Source organism: Dendrobates tinctorius, unplaced genomic scaffold (assembly GCF_039654945.1).
Source record: "Dendrobates tinctorius isolate UK_male_01 unplaced genomic scaffold, ASM3965494v1 ptg000003l, whole genome shotgun sequence".
Classification (NCBI taxonomy): domain Eukaryota; kingdom Metazoa; phylum Chordata; class Amphibia; order Anura; family Dendrobatidae; genus Dendrobates; species Dendrobates tinctorius.
The window spans coordinates 85,751,386-85,778,816 of NW_027361671.1; the positions used below are offsets into that span (position 1 = coordinate 85,751,386).

The 27,431-nt window shown below is 45.8% G+C and overlaps 1 protein-coding gene across 2 annotated transcripts in view; it reads right to left on the bottom strand.

Annotated features, from left to right (window-relative positions):
* Positions 1 to 27,431, bottom strand: part of TCN2 (transcobalamin 2) — a 65,596-nt gene that overhangs the window by 14,741 nt on the left and 23,424 nt on the right. For both annotated transcript variants that reach the window (XM_073558320.1, XM_073558329.1), the window contains 4 exons: positions 24,470 to 24,659; positions 17,828 to 17,982; positions 14,339 to 14,494; positions 10,624 to 10,799 (listed from right to left, as the gene is read on the bottom strand). In XM_073558320.1, coding sequence (XP_073414421.1) covers positions 10,624 to 10,799; positions 14,339 to 14,494; positions 17,828 to 17,982; positions 24,470 to 24,659 — 677 coding nt within the window. The remainder of the gene's footprint in view (positions 1 to 10,623; positions 10,800 to 14,338; positions 14,495 to 17,827; positions 17,983 to 24,469; positions 24,660 to 27,431) is intronic.

The window sequence follows — 27,431 nt, forward strand, 5'->3', positions numbered from 1 at the left end:
CAGCCAGAAAGCTGCGGGACCGGCGGATAATTCTGGAGGAGTGAGGGACAGTGCAGGAAACTGAATGGTGATATTCTGCAAATAAGGCAGCATGGTGGCTCAGTGGATAGCACTGCAGCCTTGCTGTGCAGGCATCCTAGGTTCGATTCCCACCAAGGGCAAAATCTGCAAGGAGTTTGCATGTTGTCCTTGTGTTTGTGTGGGTTTCCTCCCACATTCCAAAGACAGGGAATTTAGATTGTGAGCCCCATTGGGGACAGCGATGATAATGTTTGCAAACTGTAAAGCGCTGCAGAATATGTTAGTGCTACATAAAGATTATTATAATCGTGCTGTTTCTGTGACTAAACTGGATGAGCTGAGTAAAATTGTTTTGTTGAAGAGGAACCTGGACTCTGACTGTCATTGTGTGGTGCTAAAAGAAAAGGAGCCCCGGCACTGTGGAATGGCCCCTGACTTACAAGTGAATGGCCTACAGTGTGTTAATATGGCGGTGTGCCAGTACTGCCACCCTCAGCCACAACTACCACCCTGGCCTCCGTTTCAAGTGCACTGTAGTAAGCAAAATACTTTATAAGTGGAGAGATCCAAATCTGCTAGTGGTAATAAGGAGACTTACAAGAAACAATTTTCCAGCATGGAGTCCTAATTAGATGAATCTTTTAATGGTTAAATTTATTTAATTTCTTTCTACACATATTTCATTGGACCACATGTGACGCTGTACAGAGAAATTTCTACATAAAACTGATCCTATTCTGTATATGTGTATTCAATATTTCATCAGCGACAGTCCCCCAGATAGTAGGGTCTCAATCAGGGGCATACATAGAAATCATGGGGCCCCATAGCAGAAGTTCTAATTGATCCCACCACGACAAAAATAATATTAATATTCGTCAGGGTCAAAGAAGAGCAAATCTAACACCTTTGCTGTCACGCCGCCTGTCACCTGAGGGCGGGACCCTGCGCTCGACGTCACCACTTACGGCGCCACGGCCGCTCTGGGGATCCCGTCGGGTGAGCACGCGCACCTCTCGTACTTAGTTTCATGGCTGCACAGCGTTGCTAGTGTGAATGTGCGCTCTGAGTTCTAGCTGCAGCCTTGCCCTTTCTATGGTCTTGGAGGACCCGACCCACAAGTCCTAGCACTCATTCCCTATATCAGGCTAGCTCTTCCTATGGGAGGTGCCTGATTATTGTTGTGCTTCCTGGCTTCGTCTGCTTGGTCCTTGCCTGGTTGTGCGCTGTGTTCGGGTCCTCTGCCTTGTGCTCCGTTCTTGAACTCTGCCTTGTGCTCCATTCCTGTACTCTGCCTTATCGTGCTTCATTGCACATGTTCTGCCTCTGCTCTGTGCCCTGTCATACTCCTTTGCACACGCTCAGCTCCTACCTTGTTCCTGTCGTGCCTCTCTGCACACCCTCTGTCTAACCTTGCACTCAGGCATGCTATCTGCGCACGCTTTGTCTAACTCAATGTTAGGGTCGGCGGAACGCACCAGATATAAATAATGGAAGGCGCGTTCGCCGCCCGGGGTCCACCGTGCGGTAGATGACAAGACCGCTGCTGGACAATGGCAGATACGCTAGAAGTGCGATACAGCGCTCGGGTTAACGTCACCCGAGAGCGGACTCTGTTTAGTCACAGAGACGCCAAAGTATGAACTTAGACGTAAAGGCTGAACCTGTTAGCTGCACAGGTCAGCCGGCGTGTGGTGTCGCAGCCGCGAACACCAAAAGCTGCTACTACTGCAGCGCGGCCGTAACTGAAGCCGCTAAGCGACGATGCCGGAGGAGCCGGGCACCGACGGACGCTAGTGTAGGTGAGGAAGGCTCAGTGGCGTGTAGCCTGCCACAATCTGGAGCTGACTAACCCAACATACTGTCACCATTCGTAATATCCGAGGGAAGGGGTTTCATAATAAGTCAGACACCAGTCCATGCATCCATCACCATACACACACAGCATAATATGCTGCACTAGCGCATGGCCGAGCCGCCATGCAGGCTTTTTATAGCCATGCGCTTCCGGGACCTTCCAGTACTATAGGAAGGACCAATCAGATCCGACATAGGACCTTCACATGTGACCCCTGCTCTCCACTGAGAGGACAAGTTGCGGGCATGCCCAGTCGCACGGCGCGAGGACTTAGCCTCTAGAGCAGTTCCCTGCAAAGCAGGTTGCGTTATCATTGCTGCACCAGAGGTGGCAGCAACATCCAGGCTCACAGAACGAGTCTGCGGGGAATGCCTGGTTCGCCGAGATTGCTGAGCAGGAGTCTGAGCGGTCGGAGGAGAATGGGAGACCGCAGGATGTCTGGCTCTGGATTCCCGCTGTGCAGTGCCAGGAATCCGACGCCTAACATTACCCCCCCTCCCAAGGCCCCCCCCTCTCTGAGCCTCACTGCGCTCAAAGGCCGCGATCAGGAGCGGTGCGTGAATATTTTCCACCGGCTCCCAGGTCCGAGCCTCGGGCCCATGACCCTTCCAGTCCACCAAATAAAATTTTTTGCCACGGACAAACCTGCGCCCCACGATGGTGTTAACCTCAAACTCATCAGACGATAAGTCTGATGACCCGGCAGATGACTCAGAAAACCGGACCATGTGAACTGGTTTGAGGAGGGACACATGGAACACGTCCGAAATGGCCAAATGTGGAGGTAGAGCCAGGCGGTAGACCACCGAGCTAAGTCGCTCGAGGACCTTGAATGGTCCAATGTATCGCGGTGCGAACTTGGGAGACTCAACCCGCAGTTTAATGTTTCGGGTGGAGAGCCATACCATGTCGCCAGGGGAGAAGCTTGGCGCAGGCCGCCGATGCATGTCGGCGGACGCCCTCATCCTTTCTTTAGATGCCCGGATAGCATCCTGAGTGCGATCCCAAATGTCCCGGGCCTCCACTGCCCAGTCTGCCACCCTGGAGTCAGTGGAGGACACTGGCATCGGGACAGGGACACGTGGATGTTGGCCATAGTTTAGGAGAAAGGGCGTCTGACCAGTGGAATCAGCCACCGCATTGTTTAGGGCAAATTCTGCCCCAGGTAGCAAGGATGCCCAGTCATCCTGCCTGGCAGAGACAAAATGTCGTAAATAGGTGACCAAGGTCTGATTGGCTCTCTCGACCAAGCCATTCGTCTCGGGATGGTAAGCGGAGGATAGATTTAGCTCGATGCTGAGTAAACTGCAGAGCTCCCTCCAAAACCGAGACGCAAACTGGGGACCACGGTCACTCACGATTTTGTCCGGCATGCCATGTAGACGGAATACGTGTTTAATGAACAAGGTGGCCAGACCTCGAGCGGAAGGCAGGCGTGCGAGTGGCACCAGATGCACCATTTTGGAAAAATGGTCGGTGACCACCCAGATGACCGTACTGCCACCAGACTTGGGCAGGCCAACTATGAAGTCCATGCCAACCATCTCCCATGGTCTATCCGCCACTGGCAGGGGAAACAACAGCCCCGCCGGCCTCTGTCTAGAGGGTCTGTTCCGAGCACACGAAACACATGCCTGCACGTACTCCTTGACATCTCGAGCCATATGTGGCCACCAATATGACCTTGCCAGGAGTTCGGCGGTCCGTTTTTTACCAAAATGGCCACCCACTCTGGAGGCATGTGCCCAGGCGAGGACCTCCGGCCGTAGCTGAGGAGGCACCAAGGTCTTGCCCGGTGGTACCGACTCGAGCGCAACTGGAGCCACGGTCGTAAAACTCTCCGGCGGGAGAATTAACCGAGGCTCAGCCTCTCCCTCCTCCGCTGAGACCACTGAACGTGAGAGAGCATCCGCACGGACGTTCTTCTCTCCAGAGAGGTAGTGGAGGGTGAAGCGGAATCGTGAGAAGAAGAGCGACCACCTGGCCTGACGGGAATTCAGGCGTTGGGCCGTCTGTAGATAGACCAGGTTTTTATGGTCCGTATATACCAGAAAGGGAAACCGGGCTCCCTCCAGGAGATGTCTCCATTCAGAGAAAGCCAACTTCATGGCTAGCAGCTCCCTGTCGCCGATGGAGTAATTTTTCTCCGCCGGTGAGAAGGTCTTGGAATAGAAGAAGCAGGGGTGCTTCCGACCTTGAGCATCCTTTTGATAAAGGACTGCTCCTGCACCGACGGAAGAAGCGTCTACCTCAAGGATAAACGGCTTATCCACATCGGGACGATGTAATATGGGAGCGACAGCAAAATGTGATTTTATAGCCGAGAAGGCCTTGGAGACATGTTCTGACCAAGCATTGGGGTTAGCTCCTTTCTTGGTGAGAGCAACCAAAGGAGCCACCAGTGTGGAAAAGTGTGGTATGAACTGGCGGTAGTAGTTCACGAACCCCAAAAAGCGCTGCACCGCTTTGAGGGAATGGGGTTCCTGCCAGTCCATTACCGCTTGTAGTTTGGCCGGATCCATGGCCAGCCCCTGGGCCGAGATGATATAGCCCAGGAACGGCAAGGACTCCTGCTCAAACTGGCACTTCTCCAGCTTGGCAAATAACGAGTTCGCCCGCAGACGGTCAAAGACCCTGCAGACGTCTCTCCGGTGGGTGGTCAAATCTGGCGAAAAGATGAGTATATCATCCAGATAGACCACCACCGAGGTAGAGAGCATGTCGCGGAAGACGTCGTTGACAAAATCTTGGAAGACAGCTGGGGCATTACAAAGGCCAAAGGGCATAACCAGGTATTCGTAATGGCCATCCCTGGTATTAAAAGCTGTCTTCCATTCGTCTCCTTCGCGAATGCGGATCAGGTTGTATGCACCCCGCAGATCTAGTTTAGTAAAGATCCGGGCCCCCCGCAACCTGTCAAATAACTCCGAGATCAACGGTAGGGGGTATTTGTTTTTAACCGTGATAGCATTGAGACCTCGGTAGTCGATGCAGGGGCGTAGCTCTCCGTTCTTCTTCTGTACGAAGAAGAATCCGGCACCAGCCGGTGACACCGATTTTCTGATGAAACCCCTAGCCAGGTTCTCCCGGATATACTGGGACATAGCCTCCGTCTCAGGGAGTGATAAAGGGTAAACACAGCCTCGGGGAGGCTCTGTGCCTGGCAGGAGATCAATCGGGCAATCATAGGAACGGTGCGGTGGGAGCGTCTCCGCAGACTTCTTAGAGAAGACGTCCGCGTAATGGTGGTAGGGTTTGGGGAGCGAGGAGAGATCCGCAGGCACTTCTGTGGAAGCCACCTGAACGCTGCCCCTCAGGCACCTTCCCTCACAGTCCTTGCCCCAGCCCAGTATCCTCCCTGAAGCCCAGTCAATATGCGGGGAGTGGCAACGAAGCCAGGGAACTCCGAGGAGCACCTGATCGATGCCATTGGGCATAATTAGCAGGGACAGAGTCTCCCGATGTGAGGGTGAAATAGAGAGTCCGAGTGGGGCTGTCTGATGGGTCACCTGAGATGGTAACGGTGCCCCATTTACCACCCTGATGGTCAGAGGTTGGGGGAGTATCACCAGAGGGATAGCGTGTCTCTGGGCAAAAGTCGAGGACATAAAGTTCCCCTCGGCCCCGGAATCCAGGGTGACCTCTGCCTCCCAGGAGGAGGACCCACTATCTAATGTACCCTGGAACACCGGTTTGGGTGAAAAGGGTCCCACCTTGGATTGACCACCACCTACGGCCACTGAACGTGGTCGTCCTTTCGGCCGCTGAGGGCATGTGCCAGCCGAGTGGCCCAACTGTCGGCACCGATAACAGCGCACAGAGGTTCGCATCGGACGCAACTTAGTGCCGGTGCGAGACACCTCCATAGGCTCAGAGGAGAGGTGCTCCTGTGCGGGAAATTTCAGCGGCTCAGTAAAGGTGGGAGCCAAATTAACCCTACGTTTGGATTGCGCTCGTTCCAACCCGCGCTCCGTGTAGCGGAGATCAATGCGGGTGGAAACGGCGATCAACTCCTCCAAACTGGTGGGAATCTCCCTAGTAGCTAGAGCATCTTTAAAGTGCTCAGCCAGGCCTCTCCAAAACACCGGGACCAACACTTTGTCCGGCCACTCTAACTCGGAAGCCAGTGTCCGAAACTGGACAGCATGATGGCTAACCGAAAGTGACCCTTGTGTTAAAGATAACAGTTGGAGAGCCGTATCGTGGGTGACCCGTGGTCCCAAGAAGACTTGCTTCAGAGCCGCGAGGAACTGAGCAGCCCCCTGTACCACGGGATCACCACGTTCCCACAATGGCGTGGCCCACTGTAATGCCCGGCCAGACAACAGAGAGACAATAAATCCCACCTTAGCCCGCTCCGTAGGGAACCGTGCAGCCAGCAACTCCAGCTGGATGGAGCACTGACTAACGAATCCCCTACAGGAGGCACTATCACCCGAAAACTTATCGGGGAGCGGGAGGCGAGACATTGTCGGCAGGGGCAAAAGTGTGGGCGCACGTGAGACAGCCTCAGCGACTGTCTGAGCAGCAGCTAGCGCAGCATTCGCAGCTGAGTTGGTGCTCTCAATAGCCGCCAACCTGCTCTCCAGCTGCCGAATGTAGCGCTGCAGCTGCTGCACGTCTGCCATTGCCAGCCAGACCCTGGCGCTAGTGTAATGTTAGGGTCGGCGGAACGCACCAGATATAAATAATGGAAGGCGCGTTCGCCGCCCGGGGTCCACCGTGCGGTAGATGACAAGACCGCTGCTGGACAATGGCAGATACGCTAGAAGTGCGATACAGCGCTCGGGTTAACGTCACCCGAGAGCCTGAGAGCGGACTCTGTTTAGTCACAGAGACGCCAAAGTATGAACTTAGACGTAAAGGCTGAACCTGTTAGCTGCACAGGTCAGCCGGCGTGTGGTGTCGCAGCCGCGAACACCAAAAGCTGCTACTACTGCAGCGCGGCCGTAACTGAAGCCGCTAAGCGACGATGCCGGAGGAGCCGGGCACCGACGGACGCTAGTGTAGGTGAGGAAGGCTCAGAGGCGTGTAGCCTGCCACAATCTGGAGCTGACTAACCCAACATACTGTCACCATTCGTAATATCCGAGGGAAGGGGTTTCATAATAAGTCAGACACCAGTCCATGCATCCATCACCATACACACACAGCATAATATGCTACACTAGCGCATGGCCGAGCCGCCATGCAGGCTTTTTATAGCCATGCGCTTCCGGGACCTTCCAGTACTATAGGAAGGACCAATCAGATCCGACATAGGACCTTCACATGTGACCCCTGCTCTCCACTGAGAGGACAAGTTGCGGGCATGCCCAGTCGCACGGCGCGAGGACTTAGCCTCTAGAGCAGTTCCCTGCAAAGCAGGTTGCGTTATCATTGCTGCACCAGAGGTGGCAGCAACATCCAGGCTCACAGAACGAGTCTGCGGGGAATGCCTGGTTCGCCGAGATTGCTGAGCAGGAGTCTGAGCGGTCGGAGGAGAATGGGAGACCGCAGGATGTCTGGCTCTGGATTCCCGCTGTGCAGTGCCAGGAATCTGACGCCTAACACTCTGTACTCAGGCATGCTCCTTTGCACGCGCCCTGCTTTGCTCGCACCTGGGCGTGCTTGTCTATGCATGTCATACGTGCTCTCGTATACCCGCCTTGCACTACCCTGTATCTAGCGCACTCCCGTGTACTCGCCTTGCATTGTCCTGTTCTCGCCATGCTTCCGTACACTCGTCCTGTATTGTCCTATACCCTGCGTGTCCCTGTGTCCACGCTTTGCACACTCTTGTACTCTGCACATTCCCTGTTGCTAGACACATTTACTCGTGTCTCCTGTGAGCCGGCCACCTGGTTCCAGCAGTCATGGTACCTCACCCCCTTGGGTTTGCCCCTGACACTTCCTGTATAAGGGGTGGTCTTCACTAGGTCAGCTCGCCCTAGGTGGGTTGGTGCCACAACCCATAGGGTCCACTCCAGGAGTCGTCACATTTGCAGCCCTTACAAAGTAATTTATCTCCTATTGAAGCCCCCTAGATTACCCTTTCATTGCCCCCATAAAGTATGATGCCAACAATAGTATCCCCTCCTGAAAAACACAGTATGATATCCCCAAGATGAATTCTCCACCTCTCTTCTTCACCTTTACCCTTCACACACACAGTATAATGACCCTACTATACCATCCTCCCCCCTCAACCCTCCAGTGGCCAAGTGTGGTGATCCCAGCACAGTATGATGTACCACCTGTAATCACAACACAGCTCTCCATACAGTATAATAGGCCTCCATACATTACAATGTAGGGCTGTGGAGTCGGTAAGCCAAACCTACGACTAGTTAATTTCTGATTTCACTCGACTCCACAGCCCTGCCTCACTACTGTACTGAGCATGGACATAAAGTACCACACAGAGTAATCTCAACTAAACGCCGAGATCCTTAGATCAGGAACAGAACAGACATTATGAAAAAATGTACAGTACATACTACATTCAACTATATTTATTATATATTTTCGGAGTCGGTCCATTTTATACCAACTCCACCAAAATAGACACCAACTCAGACACCACAGCCCTAGTATAATGGCCAATACATAACCCCCTTCCACTCAGTATGATGGCCCCTACATAACTATCCACATTGTAACATAGTATAATGGCCCCCACTAGCCCTTCAAATAGTAAAATGGCTCCCACCCAGCCCTCCAAACAGCAAACTGGCCCCTACACAGCATGATGGACTCCAAAATAACCTTCACACTGTATAATTGCTTGCATACAGTATAATGGTTCCCACATAGTTCTCCACACCGTATAATGGTCCCTACATAACCCTCCAGACACACCGTATAATGGTCCCTACATAACCCTCCAGACAGTGTAATGGGCCCCAAAAATTCCTCCATACAATATAATGGGCTACAGATAGATCTCCATAAAGTATGTTGGGTCCCACATTGTGCTACATACAGTATAATGGGCCTCACATATCTCTCCATACAGTATTATTGGCACCATATAGTCCTCCATACAGTATTATGGGCCCCATATAGTCCTACATACAGTTAAGAGCCCTATATAGTACTCAGTACAGTATTATGTGCTCCATATAGTCCTCCATACTTTATTATGGGTCACATATAGTCCTACATACATTGTTATGGGCCCCATATAGTCCTCCATACAGAATTATGGGCCCCATATAGTCCTACATAGAGTATTATTGGCCCCATATAGTCTTCTATACATTGTTTTTGGCCCCATATAGTCCTACATACAGTACATTGTTATGGGCCCCATATAGTCCTACATACATAGCTAGGGGCCCTATATAGTCCTAAATATAGCATATATTTCTACATAGAGTATTAAGGACCCCACATTAAAGTGAACCTGTCAGCTGTATTTTGCTAAGTAAACTACATTCACTGTCAGGTTGGCGCCATTATGCTGATACCTTGGTTGATGAAATCATCTTGTGGTTGTTGTTTAATCTATATCTTATGACAGGTCACTGATCCCTCACTGACCTGCCCCCTTTTTTACATACTGCATATAATATTGTTGATATTACTGTTGATAATATTCTTGTTATGTAATATTGCTGATAATACCTATAATAATATTGTGGGCATTGTGAAGTTTAAAAAAAAAAAAAAAATTTTACATCCAGAAAAACGGCACCAGCAGTGTCGCCTGCGCAGTAGCATCTATCTCTTACTGATAGATGCTTCTGCTCAAACGCCATCGGCAACGCCATTTAGTTGAAGAAAAAAAAATGGCCACAGCAATATCGTGGCAGTGCTTGCGTACTACCATCTATTGACAAGCAATAGATGCTACTGAGCATACACCGCTGCCATTTTGCTGGAGGAAAAAAAATCTGACTGCAGCAAAATGGCGGTGGCACATGCGCAGTAGCATTTATCACTTGCCGATAGTTGCTGCTGCGCAAGCACCATCGCCATTTTGCTGCAGTCCGTGCGCAGTGGTATTTATCGGTAAAAGACCGCCATTTTTCTGGATGTAAATTTTTTTTCTAAGCCTCACAATGGCCACAATATTATAGGTATTATCAAAAATATTACATATAAAGAATATTATCAACAGTAATATCAATATTATATTCAGTATGTAAAACAAGAGGCAGGTCAGTGAGGGATCAGTGACCTGTCATAAGCCATACAGGTGAATAAATAAGCAGAGCAGCACATGAAGACCCTCCACAGGCCGCCTCGAGGCACGAAAATCTCATTCACTGAAAATTACAACTGAAGATTAAACAACCACAAGATGTATTTCATCAACCCAGGTATCATTGTAATCAGTATATCAGCGCCAACCTGACACTGTCTGTAGTTTACTGAGCACAATGATTGGATTGCTTTAAAAATAAATATTCACCTCTCTCCATTCCCCTGCTGGTCCACCCGCTTTGCACTAATCGGCAGAGGGGGCGCTCTGATGGCATCATCGCGCCCTCTACATGAGACGTCACAGAGTTCAGATGAAAACGGGAAATGATGGGAGAGGGAGAGTCAGCTGTCGGCTCCCTGTCCCATCGCTGTTTTCAACTGTATCATCATCCAGATACAGAATGCCGATATAGCTGATAGTACGATGTTGGGCGGGGGGGACTCAGGAGCAGCGCTGGCACCGGGCAACCCAGACTCACTGGCTCCATAGGCGGCACGCCACTGGTCTCAACTGCCCTACAGTCCCTATAAAACTCCTATATCTATAGACTCACCTGCACAGCAAGGGGGGTGCTGTAAAGGTTTCCTAGTTCCCCGTCTTTATTTTCTGATTCAACAATTTTGTCTTTTATGCTTTTAACAGAACTTTTTATATGCAGGACCAGCTCACGGGGATAGTTATTGAGTCTCTTTACACACAGCAATGCGATGCCGGCCATGGCTTCTGTGTCTGCAACAACAAACAGATTACACGGTATAAACGCCATTCATATAAACTATAGAGGCTACTTAAAGACATTAAATAAGAAATTCCACCATAAAATGAACCAGAACTTTTCCAACGGAGGAAATAGCCATATTATTTTTTTTTACTTTACAACTTTTTAGGCCTTAGAAGGGGGAGCTTACTTTTGAGAACACTGTGGGCAATACTAAATTGTAGAAAATGCGAAATGGTTCCAGCTCCTTAAAAAATAATTTCTTTATTGCGTCATTTTAAAATTCATGTAGAAAGTGGCATGCTCTCATGTGGACATTGGCCATGGCATATCAAAAGGCATCGCATTTCGATCTAGGAGATCTTTCTCAAGCCATACCTGACACCAATACATGGCCCTCTTATATAGATGGAAACCATCAATGATGATGTGTACTGGGGTCACATGATATATTCAAAGGTCCTTCATAAATAAAAACATTTACAAATACATGATACACATATAAAAATCACATAGAAAATTAATAATGTGGTATGAGATCATTCCGTTTGTTTAAACCAGCAGGAGATCGGGTGTTTAAATGATATATCCAGAAAGCCTCACGTGTAAGGAGACGCCGTCTGGAGTCTCCTCCACGTGAGGGCATAATCACATGTTCTATACCCTGCACCTGAAAAAATGCTGTGCTGCGAGCATGATGTTCTATAAAATGTTGTTTAGACGCAGCAGAAACGCTACAATCTTGACTAGTAGTGTTAATTGTATTGTATAGATGTTCTCTAACTCTTATTTTGAGCTTTCTAGAAGTACACCCTCCATATGATAGCTTACAAGCACTACAGTCAATTTTATAGACTTCGTTAGTAGAATTACAGTTTATATACTGTTTAATTTTAAAATTAACAGGATTGTATACAGATTGAAAATGATTAGTTACTACTACATGTTTGCAGGTTTTGCAATTATTTGTCCTGCATTTGAAAAACCCTGAGCAATTTAACCAAGTTTTAGTGGTTGTTTTTACTTTCCAATGAAACAAGGCTAGGAGATATTTTGCTGCCAATAGTGGGTGCTCTATGTGATACTACATTAATTTCTTCTTTTAGAATTTCGGCAAGTTTCTCATCTTCATGAGGAATGGGTAGATATTTAGTCACAATTATTTTAATATTAGAAAACTGAGGGCTATATTGGAAACAAATATACGTTTTTTTCCTCATTTCTTCTTTAAGCCCTCTTTTATAGTTTGGAGGATTAGTTCATTAAGGTTACCGGAAACGGTTGGTGGTAGTTATTTTGGCTAAAGGTTGTGCAACCAAGTATTAGGCTGAGGGTGCCAATACTTTTGTCTGGCCCATTTTTGGAGTTTTGTATGAAATGATCAATGTTTTGCTTTTTGCTTCATTCTCTTTTGTGTTTTTTCATTTAAGACAAATTAAATGAAGATAATAATACTAAAGAATTTGAGTGTGCAATTATTTTCAGGAAGAAACTGCGTATTATCTGACAGAATTGCAGGGGTGTCAATACTTTTGGCCACAACTGTATATCTTCCACATACACTCAGCATGGGCCAAATACCAACCTCCATTACATAGCCCATGACCCCTCCCACCGGTGAGGTAGACATCACATGGGCTGATCACGTGACCATGACATCATTGCAGGTCCTGTCTTTAGGGAAAAACCCAGCCAAACATTAATCTGCAGGGAGAAATGTATCTCTCATCCAGTAAAACACCCTTTAGGGTGTGTGCAGACGCTGCGGAATCCGCTGCGGATTAATCCGCACGGATTTTGCAAAAACCGCAGATAAACCGCAGGTCAAAAGACCTGCGGATTATCTGCGGTTTTGCCTGCGGTTTGGTCCTGCGGATTCACCATCTCCACAATGGTGGAGATAGGAACCCGCTGCGGATTCCGAAGAATTGACATGTCACTTCTTTCTGCGGTTTCAAAACCGCAGCAAATCTGCGCGGATTTTTCCGCAACGTCTACACAGCGTTTTTTTTTTACCATTCATTTGAATGGTACTGTACACCGCAGCTAAAACTGCTGCGGGTCCGCAGCGGCCAAAACCGCTGCGGAAACGCAGCGGAATCCGCATGTGCACATACCCTTACTGTATCACAGCGGCAATGCCATATTGCATGCTAAAAGCAGTCATTCCAAGCATACTACTAAATCCATTCCGGTGGGAGAGTTCACTAGAATTAGACGTAATTGTAGTGCTGAGGTGACTAACAGAAGAATTCTCTTATGTATCAAAAAAACTCACAAATCGTAGTTATCCATTTTGGATGATTAATAGGGATCAACAATTAGCCCAGAAAAGGGACCGTAATGAACTAATCCTCCAAACTACAAAAGAGGACATAAAGAAGAAATGAGGAAAAAAACGTATATTTGTTTCCAATATAGCCCTCAGTTTTCTAATATTAAAATAATTGTGACTAAATATCTACCCATTCCTCATGAAGATGAGAAACTTGCCGAAATTCTAAAAGAAGAAATTAATGTAGTATCACATAGAGCACCCACTATTGGCAGCAAAATATCTCCTAGCCTTGTTTCATTGGAAAGTAAAAACAACCACTAAAACTTGGTTAAATTGCTCAGGGTTTTTCAAATGCAGGACAAATAATTGCAAAACCTGCAAACATGCAGTAGTAACTAAAAATTTTCAATCTGTATACAATCCTGTTAATTTTAAAATTAAACAGAATATAAACTGAAATTCTACTAACGTAGTCTATAAAATTGACTGTAGTGCTTGTAAGCTATCATATGGAGGGTGTACTTCTAGAAAGCTCAAAATAAGAGTTAGAGAACATCTATACAATACAATTAACACTACTAGTCAAGATTGCAGCGTTTCTGCTGCGTCTAAACATTTTATAGAACATCATGCTCGCAGCACGGCATTTTTTCAGGTGCAGGGTATAGAACATGTGATTATGCCCTCACGTGGCGGAGACTCCAGACCGCGTCTCCTTACACGTGAGGCTTTCTGGATATATCATTTAAACACCCGATCTCCTGCTGGTTTAAACAAACGGAATGATCTCATACCACATTATTAATTTTCTATGTGATTTTTATATGTGTATCATGTATTTGTAAATGTTTTTATTTATGAATGACCTTTGAATATATCATGTGACCCCAGTACACATCATCATTGGTGGTTTCCATCTATATGTATTGGTGTCAGGTATGGCTTGAGAAAGATCTCCTTGATCGAAACGCGTTGCCTTTGATATGCCATGGCCAATGTCCACATGAGAGCATGCCACTTTCTACATGAATTATAAAATGACGCAATAAAGAAATTATTTTTTAAGGAGCTGGAACCATTTCGCATTTTCTACTTGGACGACCATGTTGTGTCTACACGGTTGTTCCGATCACCTGAGGCGGTCACTGGTGAGCTGGCTAATTTTCTATTTTTTCAATACTAAGTTGTGCCTGTGTTGGATTACCAGTACACTGAACCAAATGATGCTATATATATATATATATATCTATTTCATAAGTTCATTCTCTCTACCTATTGAGATTGTTTCTCCATATCCAAGTTTCTTTTGTTCTTCTGCAAGAACAAGCTTGTGGACCACGTGCCTGTCGACTAACTTGCCATTGACGCACATTGCCAGAATACCAAGGCTGTACTGGAAGTAGTTAGAAAGTGGTTTGCCATTAAGTGCTGTATAAAGAGAAAAACATCATAAAGTTAGGGTTACAAAAAGGTTGTTAAAAAACATCACTATCTTAAAATCATTTGTAGTCATAATTGTGATTAACCCTTCCCATTGGAGCCAACAAATCCTGACACTTAGAACTTTTTTTTTTCCATTGATGGAGCAGTATGAGGCTTGCTTTTATTGGTAACATTTTGGAATACATATGACATTTTGCTTTTTATTGCATTTTTTTCTGGATGTTTGGTGAGTGAAGATGGCAATTATGGCATTAAAGGGAATCTGTCAGCAGATTTTTGCTACTTCATCTAAGAGCAGCATAACATATGCAAAAAGACCCTGAATCCAAGGATGTATCACTTAGTTTACAGGGTGCAGCCAGTAGAGTTCTTAGATTTAGCATGAAGCAGAGCTGAGAAAGCTAACCCCGCCTGAACTAGGCTCTGTATTTACATTGTGTATAAACAGTGAGCTGCCTATCACAGGAGGGGGCGGAGTAGGACTAGTGCTCACAGACTGCTCTAGTTCTGGACAATTATAATCACCAGGTGATAAAACCTTCATTGTAAGTAAACAACAGCACACAGCCTGACTTTTGACAGATCATTGAAATCTGTGTTTTAACCCCTACCATCCCTACCATATGCTGTCCTCAGATTACATAGCAAAAACTTGCTGACAGATATTCTTTAATTTATTTTTCTTTATACTGTTTACAATATTGATTAAATAATTATATATTTTGATAGAACAGATGGTAATACTAAATATTCCTATTTCTTGGATTGGTTAAGGCTGTGTTCACACACAGCGTTTTTTTCGCGGTTTTTCCAGCGGATTTGACAAAAAATCTGCGGGAAAAACACGAAAAAGATGCTTCCCATTCATTTCTAAGCATTTAGCACTTTTTGTGCACATTGATGCGTTTTTTACCGCGAAAAAAACGCATCGCGGTAAAAAACGCAGCATGCTCATTAATTTCGCGTTTTTTCCTGCGTTTCTGGCTAGTTCAATGCGTTTTGAAAACGCGCCAGAAAAAAACGCATCAAAAACGCGCAAAAAAAAGCGCGAAAACGTGAAGACAAAAAAGGTGCGGTTTCTGGGAAGGGAGTCAGGTTTTTGAGCAGAAATTTTCTGCTACGTGTGCACTTAGCCTAAAGGGGGTTGATTTAAACTTTCATTTTTTTAAATTTTTATTTTTTATTTTTTTTTAGATATTTTTAGTCACTTTACGAGACATGAACCTGCAAGCAATTGATTGCTTGCACAATATGTTGAAATTTAAATTTTCACTGCAGTATAATGATGAAGTTGGCAACCTCCTAATGGTCTTATGCGAGTACCAAAGTGGGGGAAAAGTTTCTACTTAAAGGCGTTGTCCACCTTTGAGGACAATTTTATTTCTTTGCTTAAATGCATGCAACTGCGCCTCAAAATTATTTTAGCATTTGGGTTTCATTACAAATTTTGCACCGTCTACCTTCTATAACCTCTGCACAACACTGTCTATTGCTGCTGCAGAATAAAGTAACGGATCTCTTTATTTTATCAGATGTGCTGTGGACATGAGTTTGTACAGTAGCTCTTACGATTATATAGCTATGGCAGGGTCTCCTTCTTCCCTTGCTTGTGCAGCTTTCCTCACAGACTTCACAGCTCTCCAGTCCATAAAATGGCTACTGGTGGAGGAACATGTGACCAGTCCTGTCAATTTGAAAGCCTCACATTACAAAACAGCTTTTCTATTGGAGGGGACTGATGGACAGGTCTGGTCACTTGGTCCTCAACCAACAGCCATTATATGGACTGGAGAGCTGTGAAGTCTGTGAGGAAAGCTGCAGTAACAAGGGCATGGATGAATGCTCTATGAGAAGTGCTGCTTGAATTATCTGCCAATAACAAAAGGATTGGGCGATTGAATTCCAAATGCCCAATTCTGATGCCCACCCCTACACATTAGATGGTTGACGGCTTCCACCAACATCAGCAAATTCAGCCAACATCTACCTCATGTGCATTGTGACATTTACATCCTGTCATCAAGTTCTTATTCCCCAAACTAATAGCACGTATGTACAGGTGCTTTAATGCTGAATAAATCCTTACATTTCTTGTAGAAATCTGTTTTGCTTCTTTTAGAAAAATCCACAGTTGAAATTGTCTGCTAATGGACCACAAGAGAAGAGCGATGGCTCTGTAGTTGCATATCTAATGCCTCTCTCTCTATTCTCAAACCACTGCCTACCTCCTGCCTCTGACCGATAGGTCACTGAAACATGAGTAACCTGGAGACAGGAGGAAGGCGGAGGATGGAGAGTAGAGTGAGGCAGGAGATATGTAAGGGCAGTAGGTGGGCTCTGTCCGTACATATCTCCGGCGTCTCTCTACTCTCCAACCACTACCTGCCTACCTCCTTCAGGTCACTCATATTTCAGTGACCTATCAGTCAGAGACAGGAGGAAGGCAGAGGATGGAGAGTAGAGTGAGGCAGGAGATCTGTAAGGGCAGTAGGTGGGCTCTGTCCGTACATATCTCCGGCGTCTCTATACTCTCCAACCACTACCTGCCTACCTCCTTCAGGTCACTCATATTTCAGTGACCTATCAGTCAGAGACAGGAGGTTGGCAGTGGTTGGAGATATGTGAGTACAGAGCCCACCGACTGCCCTTACATATCTCCAGCCTCGCTCTACTTCCCACCCTCCGCCTTCCTCCTGTCTCCAGGTAACTCATGTATCAGTAACCTATCAGAGACAAAAGGCAGACGGCGGATGGAGAATAGAGAGAGGCCGGAGATGTGTAAGTACAGAGCCCTCCCAATGCTTTTGTGGCCCATTAGCATACAATTTCTACCATGGATTTCTCTAAACCAGCAAAACAGATTTCTACAAGAAATATAAGGATTTATTCAGCACTAATGCCCCTTTACATACATGCCTCTATTTTTAACATGATGACAAGATTGCTTTAATTTTTTTTATTATTTTTAAGGGCTAACACATATAGCATGAGTACAAATTTGTTGCTTTGCTCCTAACTGTAGTGCGGCTGATTACTACATTTAGTGGGACAGTAAATTTTTCATATTGCTGATCAGAATATAGGAAATGTATTTGTTCCTTTAAATAAATGCAATAATCATGTGAGAAATTGTGATGTGTCTACTCCTCTTCCCTTTGTATTATTTTCATTTGTAGTTGTCATTGAACAATTAGATGCGATCAGCGTGACACATAAGTAATAACAGGGCTCATCACACTCTATCAGCCATACCATATTCTGTATTTATTGGTCACTACCAGATATACAGGACTCATCCATGTCAGATCGTTATCGTACCTATGTTTTCTTTTTCTTTGTGAAGGTGATATTTCATGTGTATAAATAATCTGTTTCTTACAGATGAGTCTATGTCGTCACAAGAAGCCTTCTGTGCCATCAGCTGAAGGGCTAGCAGTCCTGTCTTGGGCTCACCTTCTTTGATTCCCAATCTACTATATTTGTGAATGACAAGATGTTTAGTGAGAAGAAAGTCAACAGAACAATTCACAAGTCATACAGAAGCAAAGTATTGAGAGAAATCTGGTTTCCTTTTGGTAAAGTGGTGACTCTCTCTAGTCCTCTATAAGGTCTGTCTACTGACATATTTCCTTTATTTTCCATGTAACAATGCTCCGCACGGCATTAGTGTAACTCTTGTGTGGTTAATGGGGCTCCACACACAGATTAATTTTAAGGAAAAGCTAGAAGTAAGAGCTTCGTATTCAAGAGGTATTGTCACTTCTCAAAAATATGTATTTTTTTACCTGATGTAAAAGCTGCTCCTTCTCTGAGTCTAGTGTTGTTTTTCATTTGTTCCTGTGCTTCTCCATTTATGAGATTTGACCCTCTCCTCTTTTTATGTTTTTATCCAAGTGGGCATGATCCTCAATTCTTCTTTATGAGAATATTCTTGATGATTAGGCCCAGTTAACTAAAAAGACTAGATTTATATACAGAGAAGAGGGGCCCCATATGTCAGGAACAAAAAAAGAAACAATACCAGACATAGGAGAACATCGTCTCAAGTAAAAAATTAAAATTAACGGTAAGTGACAGACCCTCTTTAAATACCAAATAATCAGTGATGAATAAAAATTAAGCTATTGCTGACATTACTTTACATGAATACATTCTCATAGCCTTAGTCTAAGTTCACACCTATGTTAGAGTCTCTATTGTCACACCAGGGTCTCTCACAACTTCTTAGCACCTCAGTAACTCACTGCGTTCGCTGCTCTGCTCCTCCCTGTGTCAAACCGCTGTGCTGAGTCCTTATCCAGCACGTCCAACTTTGCATATCAGCATATCCCTGCTGTCTACACCTGGCTATATGGAAGCACAGCCAGATCCTGCAGAAATTTAACCCTGTTGTGTCCTCCCCAGCCAATCCCCTGCCAGGCAAGGTATATATTAGGCAGCTCCTCCCTCTTCACCTTTGCTTGAGGTTAGGTTTTAGTTGCATTTGCCTCTAGCTTCCTGCCAAGGTGTACCACAGATTAGTCTCCTCTGTTATCGACCAGGCTTGGCTAGTCATCTATCCTGACCCCACCTTGTATAATGAACTCGTGCTGCCTGCCCCGACCCCGGATCGTATGCCTTTGTCTTGCCCTCCTGTACTCTGTATACCTGCAATGACCCATGGGTCAGCTGCTGCAGGTCTGGGTACTGCCCTGTAGTGACACCTGGCGACTACCTGCGGCCAAGCCTATCCTCACCAGAGGTTCTAGCGAAAACCAGGTAGTTGCTTAGTTTCGCCCCTCCAGGGTAAGGCCAGCTCTTGGAGCAGTGTGTCTACACCCATCTGCATCACACCTGTTAGGCCTCTTTCACACATCAGGTTTTCGCCGTCAGGCGCGATCCGGCGCTTTTGACAGAAACCGGATCCGGCGAAATGCAATGCCGGATCCGGTTTCACCCCCATTGACTTGCATTTGCGCCGGATGGCCATGCGTTTCATCCGGTTTTCGCCGGATCCGGCAATGTGTCGCAATGTGTCGCGATCCGGCGTCTGGAAAAAACGTCTACTGTAACGTTTTTTGTCTCCGGCGAAAAAGCCGGACACTCCGGATCCGGCGCGTCCGGCTTTTTCACACAATGAAAGCCTATGAGCGCCGCAATGCGCCGGATCCGGTTTTTTGGTCTGAGCATGCTCAGTAGCTCTGCCCACAAGACATATATAAAAGCAAGACAGTGGGACCCACAGCCACACCCAACATGCCACCCAAGAAAGCAACCAAGCGAAGCAGGAGAAGGCAGGAGACCACTGCAGCACCATCAGCACCACCACCACCCCAAATGGAGCAGCAAATAGAACATGCTGAGGAGGGGAGGCCAGCAGCAGATGAGAGACGGTAATTATCAAATCCCCCATTCCTCCAAACTAGGGCCATGGAATATCAAGATATTCATTGGCCCTTTGTTTCTCTTTATTCAACAGCCGCCAAAGAGATGCAGCAGCAGCACCATCAGCACCACCCCAAATGGAGCAGCATGCTGAACGGGAGGGGAGTCCAGAAGCAGATGAGAGACGGTAATTATCAAATCCCCCATTCCTCCAAACTAGGGCCATGGAATATCAAGATATTCATTGGCCCTTTGTTTCTCTTTATTCAACAGCCGCCAAAGAGATGCAGCAGCAGCAGCAGCAGCAGCAGAAATGGCATCACTGGCAGCAGCAATACCCACAGCCATGGAGTCTGGCCATCAACAGGACAGCACATCTTCTTCTGGGAGCCCTCCCTCGCATCGTCAGCGTTTGACGGTAAGTTTTTATTTCCAAAATCCATCATCTCTGTAATATATGTCTATTCATTGCCTTTTATTTCAAAACAGGAATCACAAGATGAAGAGGAGCTCCCAGAAGAAGAAGGAAGGGGTGGACAGACGCTTGGAGTGGGCTCACAATTCGTAAGTTTTTTGCATCAAACGCAGAAACACAACATCACACTACACACAACACATAGAAAACAATGTTCTGCAGACCACACACAGCAAACAAATGCCTACATCCAAACTCATAACATTTTTTGTTTTCTTCTCTAGTCTTCCCAATCTGGTGCTCGGCCAAGAGGTCCTCGCAGTGCCTCCCAGGGTCGTCGGCGACAGCAACGCGGCGGTCACCAGCGTGTAAATATAAATATTTTTGCTTTGTTTTTTTGCACTTTTTATTTCATTTCTTTTGTGGAGGCTAATTATGTTATTTTTGTCTTTTTCTTTAACAGTCTTCACAGCGTGCTCCCGACTCTGACGGTGAGGATGGAGGGATTGATGTGGACCGCCTCATCGATCTCGTCAGAGAAAGGGAGCCGCTCTGGAATATGGCTGACCGCCGCCACGCTGACCTGATCATTACCCGACGACTCTGGGAGGAAATCTGTTCTCTCCTTGTGGGCCGCTGGGAGGACCTCGAAGCTCGGGACCAGATTAAAGAGCGTAAGTATTGTAAGGATTCGGACTCGCTTAGGTGCGGCGGGAGTCAAACATGAGGCACGTTCCTTTAAAATTTCACAGGGTTTATTACTCCATAAACCAGAGACAGCACATAAACAGTCCTTAGCTGGGCTGTGTTCCCTCAGGTCCTGTGCACACAGGTCAGGGCAATGTCCAGAGCAGTGCTCTATCTGCAGCCGCAGACACAGGAAGGCTTCTCCTTCCTTGGAACACAGACCACTCTCTGTAGTGTCGCACCTGGACACATGGAAGTCTGTCCACACTCTGCCAGACTTCCTCACAGTCTCCCTCACATGTGCCAAACACCTTAATTACATAGCCCTGTAACCACACCCATAGGTGAGGTATGGATCACATGAGCTGGTCACATGGTCAGGACTTCACCACATGTCCTGAACATACACATATCTTCAGGCAAAACGGAGTACATTCCGCACCCAGTGCACTAAATGACATCTTTAGTGCTCATGTACACTATAGGCAAAATACTCCGGGTTGCATCGCAGGGAGCATCCCTCCATGTGACATATCTCCCATTAACCACGCGATCACCTGTCACACCACAGTATATACAGTAACGGTTGCTTGATGTAAACCAGTGTTTCCCGAACTCCAGTCCTCGTGGTCCCCACGGATCATGTGTTCAGGATTTCTATTTACTATTGAAATCCTGAAAACATGACCCCTGGGGACCATGAGGACTGGAGTTTGTGAAACACTGATGTTGTATACTAACCACTCCTTTCTCGTTTCAGGGAACAGAATTGTGAATCGGTGGCGGTCTGTGAGGGATCGTTTCAAGAAGGAGTTCAATAAAGAGATGCGGGCCCCGAGTGGATCTGGAGGACGCAGGAGCAAGTACAAGTACGCAGAAGCCCTGTCGTTCCTCCGGGAAACAATGCTCACCAGAAGGTAAATATTACACACCACATGTGAAAAAAATGTTAGATGTAACTTTTTTTTTTCAGCCAGGGCCATACCATGTCAGTATTTTAATTGTTTTTTTTTCTCTTTATTCCACAGCACGGTGAGCAGCACTCGGGAGCCTGCACGATTGGACCCTTCTGAGGCGATCCCTGAGGAGACCGGCACCGAGGGACACTTCGACCGCCCCGGTACATCTGCACCTTCCCTGCCTTCCCACACATTCGACCCATCTGTCCCATCCACCAGCACAGGAGCATCGTGGCCGCCTACATTACATGAAGCTGCTGGTGAGGAGATCGCTTTCCCTTTACCCCACCCTTCTGCCCCTGCCGCCTCTAGTACACCTGCGGGTACTGGGCGACAGCGGCAGAGGGGTCAGGAAAAGAGTTATGCGCAAGAGTTATTGCATCTGAATGCATCTTTCCAGAACTGTCTCAAAGTCTTGTGAGAGCAAATCTCCGCAGGCTTTCAGCAGATCAACTCCAGCATTCTGGAGGTGAAGACACTTCTGCAAACCATGCATTCAGAAGCAAGATCTTCGCCAAACCACACCTTTTTCAGGTCTGTTGTGGAGCGCATGGAAACGCTCTCTCCTGCCCAGCAGATGCATGTAATGCATTCGTGCCACGGTGCTCTACAGCAGGTTACCTCCCAACCTCCACCTCCCACCACTGTAGTTCCTCCACCTGCACCCCCTCCAGCCACTTTCCATCCTCCCCCTCCTATTACATCTGCACCCCCTCCAGCCACTTTTCATCCTCCCCCTCCTACTACATACCAGCAACCTGCCCAGTACCAGCAACCTCCCCAGTACCAGCAACCTCCCCAGTACCAGCAACCTCCCCAGTACCAGCAACCTCCCCAGTACCAGTCATCTCTCCACTTCCAGCAACCTGCCCCGTACCAAACTCCTTCCCCGTACCAAACTCCTTCCCCGTACCAAACTCCTTCCCCATACAACTTTCCATCAACATCATCTGCTCCTACAGTCCCTGCCCAACCCTCCACTCCACCACCCACCACCTCTTCTGCTTCCCACATGTCCACCCATTCTGTAGTTTTTTCCACACCTTCACCTCTAACTGTTCCTTCCCCACCACGATCCCAGTCCTCTCTCCACACACCCAGTGTCGAAGTGTCCCGCAGCCCCTCCAGCAGTATTTCCACCCCACAGTACACAGAATTGTAATGTGTGTTTTTTGTAATAAAAATGCCCATTGGGTTTAAAACCTTTCTAAAAAAGTTTTTTTGCACTTTAAAAACATTCTACAAAAAAAAAAAAAATTTAAATAAAAGTTAAATTATCGTTTCACAATGGTTGTTTGTCATTTCTTTCTGCGGCGAACTATGTTTTAAAAAAAGGTTAAATACAGGGTATTTCAAAGGTAAAAAGGTATTCAAAACCAGGTATAACTGTGGGTAAATTTTAGCTTTTTGCCACAGTTGTGTTCCTGGTTGTGTTTGAAGCAAAGTATTTCACTTAAAAAGTTGTGTTTATTGTTGGTGATTTCCTACCAATGTACACAACTTTTGTTAAAAGGTGAAATACTTTGCATAAAACACAACCAGGTACACACCTGTGGCCTAAAGGTAAAAATAGTAAGACCATGACAAGATAGCCAACTTTGGTTGGCAAAGGTATATACTGTTGGTCCAGAAGGTACACAAGTTTAGGGCAAAAATCTCTCACACTCTGTCATCCCAGTGTACTCTGCCTTGAGGTGACATAAAGTATAGTGGAAAATTGTCCCTGAAACCGTCACAGAACTTCTAGTGGTAATATTTCCAATGACAACATCCATCTTCGCCAGTAACTTGCTCTTCTCTCCAACCTGCACTTTCTTCTCTACAACCTGTCAAAGAAGGGCTGTAGGAACATGCTATATCTAGTTTTCCAGCAGCCAATCCCGTTCGGAAGGCCACAAGGGTCAATTTTAAAAACCGGATCCGGCGTAATCCGTCGAAAAACGGATAGAAAAACGGATGAACCGGATGAGACGGATCCGGTTTTGTCTGTCAAGAAAAAGACGGATCCGGCAGAAAACCGGATCCGTCACATCCGGTTTTACTAAACATTTGCCGGATCCGGCGTTCCGGCACGACGCCGGATCGCGCCTGACGCCGAAAACCTGATGTGTGAAAGTAGCCTTAGGAGCCTCAGTTGTATTTTCCATCATTATCATTAGGAAAAAAAAAACGGAACACACTGGTCAATTTTTCCAGTGAAATGATGGCCCCCCTTAACAGAAACTCAATATTCTCCATTATAATCAATTGGGCCCATGGGCACCATTTGTGTCTGTGACAGATCCGGCATGAATTTTGGTTTTCTGTTCCATAACAGGACATAAGATACAGAATAAATGCATGTGTAAACCAAGCCTTAAAATATAAAGTTCGAATCAGCCATGATTTAGTTTAACCATACTCCACTTCATTAAAGGCAACCTCTCAAAAAAAAATAAAGGGAACACTAAACAATACAATGTATTGTTTAGTGTTCCCTTTATTTTTTTGAGCAGTATGTTCCAAAATGCCAATGAACAAGCACATATGTGCTACCTGGTAGAAATGGTCTCCATTGAAGTTTTAAGCCTCTGGAAGTATTCATTTTCTTTTTTCAGATTATGACTTTCAGAAAGACGAAGTCCAATATAAACGCTGGGATTGGCATCACTGGAAGCATCAAATGTTGCACTCAATAGCTCACCATTCAATGACTTTATTAAATCAATTTTTCCTTCAGGAATTTCTTCAAAACAAAAATGGGACACACATCAGTAATCTATACAGCACAACCAACGCGAATAAAAAAAAAAAATATATATATATATATACCGTATATACAGTATATATGTTTGAGTTTTCTACAATCAACAGTTAGCAAATGTTCAATCACTGGGGGCTTCACTATTCATTAGTAATGGGTTCTCTGCTCCCAGCAATGTCAGTGACGAAGTAAGGAGCAGCGAAACCTGCTGCCTCTGTACAGAGACTATACGGGAGTTAGGTCTCATTCATGTGTCCATTTGTTGTATGAGTGCCGTCACTGTTTTTCTCTGACAACACAGACAAGTAATATTTTTTGTGGGCCTTTTCACATGGTAGCTAACATAGAGAAACTAAAAAAAAAAAAAACCATCATAAAAAATAGCCTCCCCAAAACCTTGTCAATTGACAAATGCACTAGCAGGATGCAGCAGGCCCCCACTGATAAAGGCTGGAGCAGCACAGGTGCACTCTACTGATGAGAACAACCACCCACTCACCTAAATAATGGAGGGGTTGGCTGCCTAGTAGAAAAAATGCACACAGATAGGGCTTGCATAGGACGCTAGTCACACAGGTAAGTGTGATGCAAAGTGTCTGGATAACAGCCTATTGATCACTCCCATAGTATTAGCAGGCGGGCTCTCCAGCACTATATATGCACCACACAGAAAACCAAGCCAACATAAAGAGGTCTAGCTGCATCCTGCAAAAATTATAAAAAGTGCAATAAAAAGATGAAAAAATAATGCATATGATAAATACATTATATGATGTATTGGTTACTATTTTGGCCAAAACAGATAAGCTCGCAACCCAACGCCGAGGGTTCCCATAACTTGCAAGTCCTAACACTAATTTCAAAACAGCTAACATAGAAAAACTCAAAAAAAAAAAACTGTGCTGCTCCATCTTTTATCAGTGGGGGCCTGCTGCATCCTGCTAGTGCATTTTTCATTTGACAAGGTTTTGGTGAGGCTATTTTTTATTATGTTTTTTTTTTCCTTTTCACATGGTAGTTTTTTTGTTTTATTTTTGTTGAGCAACGGTCTGCTTAAAAAAAAAACAGAAAAGTGTCCTACCCTACCCTCTGATTTTTTGCATACAAGAAAAGAAAAATTGCATGTGAATCCAGCCTTATATGGAACCTATCGGCAGGATTATGCTAAGTATGGTACATACAGTTGTGGCCAAAAGTATTGACACCCCTGCAATTCTGTCAGATAATACTCAGTTTCTTCCTGAAAATGATTGCAAACACAAATTTTTTAGTATTATCTTCATTTAATTTGTCTTAAATGAAAAAACACAAAAGAGAATGAAGCAAAAAGCAAAACATTGATCATTTCACACAAAACTCCAAAAATGGGCCAGACAAAAGTATTGGCACCCTCAGCCTAATACTTGATTGCACAACCTTTAGCCAAAATAACTGCGACCAACCGCTTCCGGTAACCATCAATGAGTTTCTTACAATGCTCTGCTGGAATTTTAGACCATTCTTCTTTGGCAAACTGCTCCAGGTCCCTGATATTTGAAGGGTGCCTTCTCCAAACTGCCATTTTTAGATCTCTCCACAGGTGTTCCATGGGATTCAGGTCTGGACTCATTGCTGGCCACCTTAGAAGTCTCCAGTACTTTCTCTCAAACCATTTTCTAGTGCTTTTTGAAGTGTGTTTTGGGTCATTGTCCTGCTGGAAGACCCATGACCTCTGAGGGAGACCCAGCTTTCTCACACTGGGCCCTACATTATGCTGCAAACTTTGTTGGTAGTCTTCAGACTTCATAATGCCATGCACACGGTCAAGCAGTTCAGTGCAAGAGGCAGCAAAGCAACCCCAAAACATCAGGGAACCTCCGCCATGTTTGACTGTAGGGACCGTGTTCTTTTCTTTGAATGCCTATTTTTTTCTCCTGTAAACTCTATGTTGAGGCCTTTGCCCAAAAAGCTCTACTTTTGTCTCATCTGAACAGAGAACATTCTACCAAAATGTTTTAGGCTTTTTCAGGTAAGTTTTGGCAAACTCCAGCCTGGCTTTTTTATGTCTCGGGGCAAGAAGTGGGGTCTTCCTGGGTCTCCTACCATACAGTCCCTTTTCATTCAGAAGCCGACGGATAGTACGGGTTGACACTGTTGTACCCTCGGACTGCAGGGCAGCTTGAACTTGTTTGGATGTTAGTCGAGGTTCTTTATCCAACATCCGCACAATCTTGCGTTGAAATCTCTTGTCAATTTTTCTTTTCCGTCCACATCTAGGGAGGTTAGCCACAGTGCCATGGGCTTTAAACTTCTTGATGACACTGCGCACGGTAGACACAGGAACATTCAGGTCTTTGGAGATGGACTTGTAGCCTTGAAATTGCTCATGCTTCCTCACAATTTGGTTTCTCAAGTCCTCAGACAGTTCTTTGGTCTTCTTTCATTTCTCCATGCTCAATGTGGTACACACAAGGACACAGGACAGAGGTTGAGTCAACTTTAATCCATGTCAACTGGCTGCAAGTGTGATTTAGTTATTGCCAACACCTGTTAGGTGCCACAGGTAAGTTACAGGTGCTGTTAATTACACAAATTAGAGAAGCATCACATGATTTTTCAAACAGTGCCAATACTTTTGTCCACCCTCTTTTTTATGTTTGGTGTGGAATTATATCCAATTTGGCTTTAGGACAATTCTTTTTGTGTTTTTTCATTTAAGACAAATTAAATGAGGATAATAATAACAAGGAATTTGTGTTTGCAATCATTTTCAGG